This window comes from Cyprinodon variegatus, unplaced genomic scaffold (genome assembly GCF_000732505.1).
Source record: "Cyprinodon variegatus isolate N-32 unplaced genomic scaffold, C_variegatus-1.0 Scaffold870, whole genome shotgun sequence".
Classification (NCBI taxonomy): domain Eukaryota; kingdom Metazoa; phylum Chordata; class Actinopteri; order Cyprinodontiformes; family Cyprinodontidae; genus Cyprinodon; species Cyprinodon variegatus.
The window spans coordinates 86053-91058 of NW_015151323.1; the positions used below are offsets into that span (position 1 = coordinate 86053).

The 5006-nt window shown below is 46.0% G+C and overlaps 2 protein-coding genes across 2 annotated transcripts in view; both read left to right on the plus strand.

The window, feature by feature from the left end:
• The window catches only part of slc5a9 (solute carrier family 5 (sodium/sugar cotransporter), member 9), a 21263-nt gene extending 20185 nt beyond the window's left edge, over positions 1–1078 (plus strand). The window contains exon 12 of the mRNA XM_015397540.1: positions 594–1078. Within this exon, the coding sequence (XP_015253026.1) occupies positions 594–890 (297 nt within the window). The 3' untranslated portion in view covers positions 891–1078. The remainder of the gene's footprint in view (positions 1–593) is intronic.
• Positions 1079–3695: 2617 nt separating this feature from the next.
• Positions 3696–5006, plus strand: part of LOC107099433 (trafficking protein particle complex subunit 8-like) — an 18854-nt gene continuing 17543 nt past the window's right edge. Inside the window, exon 1 of the mRNA XM_015397537.1 lies at positions 3696–3924. Coding sequence (XP_015253023.1) covers positions 3768–3924 — 157 coding nt within the window. The 5' untranslated portion in view covers positions 3696–3767. The remainder of the gene's footprint in view (positions 3925–5006) is intronic.

Sequence of the window (5006 nt, forward strand, 5' to 3'; positions counted from 1 at the left end):
TTAATGTTACGACTTTATTCTCTTAATGTTACGACTTTATTCTCTTAATGTTACGACTTTATTCTCGTAATGTTACGACTTTATTCTGTGAATATTAAAACTCTAGCTGGCCCTAATACTCCATCGTAGCATCCAAGCGTGAGTATACTTCTGTATATAAGGTTTGTAAGGCTCCCTCAGCAGAAACATATGCTCACTAGATGGTGTGAGGGGCCCCAGAACCATCCCAAAGAGCCCAGGGCAGACACAGATAGAACTAGAGCTGTAGATATCTAATGACCGACAGCAGCCCCACAGGTCCGCAGTTACTATAATGAATGAAACTCCATTTGAGTCTTAATACGGATAAAAATACAAACCTGCTGTGTGAATGTTTGGGTGGAGTGAGGAACACTTTCTGCTTTTCTCTTCCTTATTTCGTTAGACCAGTTAGTTCTAGGAACAAGGTGTGAATGGAGGTTTATGGTTATACTGGGTGATCCGGTGAACTGGAAAGTCCCTTGAGATGACACGTGTTGTGAATTGGCCCTATAGAAATAAACTGAATTGAATTGTGACATTACCTCATTTAACATTGTCTAATTAATCAAAAGCTCTACAGATTAACCTGGTGGTCCAGGTTCAGTGTGGAGCCTCGCATCGACCTCACGCCCCCTCAGACAGCGCCTGACCCCGTGGACAGCATCAGCCCAGGAAGGGAACAGCCTACATGGAAGAGAGTAGCTCTGCGTCTCTGCGGCCTGAATCAAACGTCTCAATCAGCAGCTCCAAACACAGAACAGACCGATCTGCACTTCCTGCACGAGGAGTCAGTCTGGAGGAGAGTCTGCAACTTTAATGCTCTGCTGCTGCTGGCGGTCAACGTCTTTCTCTGGGGATACTTTGCATGAAGTTTGATTTCCAACTGTGATGGAAGATTACAAAATCATTGTTGCTCTTCAGTCTTCTGGTTGCTTCTCCTCATGAATTGAGATGTTTCAGTCTTTAAACTGACTTTAAACTTTTAGAATTAATGCAGAAACCGCGAAATAGTGAAACGGCAGGAAGGTGATTTGTTTTAACAATGACTTTTATTCTGTCAGACATCTGGGGGGGGGGGGGGGGCACACCTGTCACCCCCTGGAGCCAGCAGAGGCGACTGTCGTCAAACCTCTCTGTCGTCAAAACCTCTCTGTCGTCAAACCGGCTGCTCTCTGTCTCTTTACCCGGGCGCCATCCCTGCCGGATCGGCCACCTCCAGAACCAGAACCACCATGCAAACCAGGGGAGCCGCTCTTCAAAATGACGTAGGGATTACAATAAAGCAGTCTGGGGCCCCAAAGTGTTAGTGGCCATCTGCAGCCAGCCCTCTGGGCCCCTGGTAAGGCACAGAACCACCAGCAGACAGGAGCTGCTCTCCTCGCGTTGCTCCCATGGAGGATCATGGTATCGTTCTTATACCCTCCCGGCTGACTGAAATATATTATAAATGTTTGAATAAAAGTCTTCTCTGATGAAATGATTGATTTCTCATCATAGATGATGAATAATGTGGGTTATGTCAGTAAAATATTAACCAATACATACAGGACTGACTTTGGCTCTTCAGTATAATTGGCTGAGTTGGCTGGCTCAGCTTTCATGCTTTTGCACAACCCTTTATTTCAAAACATGAGTTTGGTATCTACTGGTTCAGAAGGAATTAATTCCAGATGAAGTTGTTTGCAAAGCGTTTTTCCTGTGAAGTTGAACATAGAAGCTCTGATCTGTAAATACTTTCTATGGTAGAAAGGCTAAAGGAAAGCTAGCTCCACAGGTGAAAAAGGTCTGGGGAAAAACCAGTTAACCAGACGAGCTCTGAGTCAGTTTTCATGTCAAAGAATGAAAGAGAGAAAATCCAGTTAGTCCCAGTAAAAGCTGAGGCCAGAGCTGTAGGAGAGAAACAGGAGCAAACCCTGAAAAACAGGCTTTTTTATCCATGTCATGGTTCTTCAGTTCCAAGCCTTGGGTTTTTGTTTTTCATTTTTTATTTTTCAAAGAGTGAGAGCCCACCCCTCAGTAAAACAGATCAATCTTTATGTTTTCCTCCTGTAGAAAAAACTCTTCTACATTTTAAGTCAGAATAGGAAGGCTGATTGAAGTGACACCATGGATGGGAGATTCTGGTTAGTGAATCAGGAAACTGGAGAGAAAGATCGGCAGCTTTAATGCAGCTCCAGACACAGAACATGGTCCATAACAGGCTGAGATGCATAATTACAGGTGAAACATAGGCTACATGCTGGGCTTATGGAGGATATGAGTATGGCCTGGAAAAGGGAACAAACATAAAAGTACTTATGAGCCAAATTAGGATTCTCACTAAACATTTCAGCAAACAGCTCCAGAAATAAACAAAAATGTAACCTAAATCCCAGCAAGCTTCATAGAAACACTGCTGGATCAGTAGCAATAACAGAAGCCATGCAACTGCAAATACAGCAACTCTAGGCAGCAGCAGTATTACCTGAATTACTGTTAGCAACAAATGCTAACCGGCGTTAGCAATCACAGCAGCTAACCAGAACAGCAGGAAAAACACAAATATGATCCGCGGGCCCAGTGGTTGGGGACCGCTGCTCTAGAGGATGTTTCTCCATAGAAGGCATACATGCTGGGAATGATGGGTGGATTAGAGGCAGCTGAAGTCTGGCCTATGGATAAGGGATGCATCAGCAAAGAAAAACAGCTCAATAAATGCCCAGGGAATGTAAAGCCTCTTTCCACAGGTTCTATTAATTCTGGCTCTACGTCACTCAGTCTGCCTCCAAGAGTTTATGTTACTGTTTTTCTGCATATCCCGTTGGCTTCTCTCTACCTGAACTGGAAATGGGACTTATACCAGCAGCTTATTGACCGACCATACGAGCAACTAGAAATGACCATAGATTCACAGACATAGAATTTTACTATTTGCACATCATCATCATCATCATCATCATCATCATCATCATCATCATCATCATCATCATCATCCATGACTGAAGATAAAAGGATGTAACGGTCTGTTGGGTTAAATGAAGCTCTGTGGATTCAGACGCTGGTTTCCTGACGTGATGCAGGCCGTCGGTGGGATGCTCACTTTATCACTAGAAGAACTATTTAAAAACACTTTTATAGAAGTTAGACTGTTAGAGGATCAACTTCAGCATTTTAATCCAGTAAAAGAAGCTTTCCTGTTCTACCCTGTTAAAGGAACATTTTTCTATAATTCTGGATGATAACTTCGTTAGACTAAATTTTCTTAGTTTTATAACTAATGGTAACAAAATCACATTTAACTTTGCATCATCTTGAAAAACGACTTATTTTTGTATGTGGTAAGCAACAAGTTGGGGCAGCACCGAGTCCAACCACAAAGAAATTAATTGTCTGAATGAAACTAATTGTTTAGATGGTTTTTATTTTGTTTAATACCAACAGGCCATAATGAAAATGAGCTTAAATGAAACCAAACTAATAAGTCTAAAAAGTTGTCTAAAAATCCTTATTTCTTGGCTCAGCCGGTGATCCCGCCACTTCATTTATGTCAATAAATATTAAATCCTGTTATTTTAGCGGGTTTTAGGAGACAGTTCTCTCTATAAATCCTGGTAAATGAGTTGTTGTCATTTTCTTGGTTTCAGATAAAGTTTGTTTTAAAAAAAACTGAGAGTGAGTCACCTGACCAGCTGAGCTCTACAGGAAGAGGATCCTCTCAACATGGCCGCCGCCTGCTAACTGGGAGCTGTCTGAAGCTGTCCTCCATCATGGCCCACTGTCTGCTGTCCGTTAACGAGTTCATCCAGGACTCGTTTGTCCCGATGATAGCCGTGTTAGGCAGCAGCGAAGCGGAGAGAGTCTGCCGGAAGAACAGCTTGAATTTAGCCGAGCTGCTGAGGCCCTTCTGCCGCCTGACATCTGAAGGTATGAGCGGCCCGCTGGCTAATGGACCAGCCGCCCAGGGAGCGGCTTTAGCGGGGCGGCTGGCTGACAGAGCCGGTAGCTGGATGCTAACCGCGTTAGCATGGCTGCTAAGCTAGTTAGCTTCTCTCTCTGATCACTCACCAGTATGCTGTCCTCTGAAACCTGTTTTTCCAGTAAATCGTTACTGGTTTGGTATCTAACCAGTTTAACCTCCATGGAGATGGTGCTCAGGAGCAGAACCTAGATCTACAGGAGCAGAAATGGTTTCCACTTCTAGCTGCTGCAGATCTAAGATCTCTGACATCATGTCAGCTGGATGGATGAGGAGCAGAGAAACCTGCTACTGGGATGGTGTTAATGGGAGAGCTGGCTGGGAACAGACCTACTGGGATGGTGTTAATGGGAGAGCTGGCTGGGAACAGACCTACTGGGATGGTGTTACTGGGAGAGCTGGCTGGGAACAGACCTACTGGGATGGTGTTACTGGGAGAGCCGGCTGGGAACAGACCTACTGGGATGGTGTTACTGGGAGAGCTGGCTGGGAACAGACCTACTGGGATGGTGTTACTGGGAGAGCCGGCTGGGAACAGACCTACTGGGATTGTGTTACTGGGAGAGCTGGCTGGGAACAGACCTACTGGGATTGTGTTACTGGGAGAGCTGCAGGATGCTGGAAGCAGCTGATTGCTGCCATTGGTCCGTGGCAGCAGACCTCCTCATCATTTCCGTCTAACCAGCAGGGCTTTTAAAAGCTGCCAATTCTGATGACCTCATCACTTTGATTCCTGCTAGAAGGATTTCTGATGGCGCCAACGTGTCACCAGGTGTCTCAGATCGTCCGATCGGTGGACTGGGGGAGCGTCCGATCGGAGTACTGGGGGAGGCGTCCGATCGGTGGACTGGGGGTGCGTCCGATCGGTGGACTGGGGGAGGCGTCCGATCGGAGTACGGGGGGAGCGTCCGATCAGTGGACTGGGGGTGCGTCCGATCGGTGGACTGGGGGAGCGTCCGATCGGTGGACTGGGGGAGCGTCCGATCGGTGGACTGGGGGAGCGTCCGATCGGAGTACTGGGGGAGCGTCC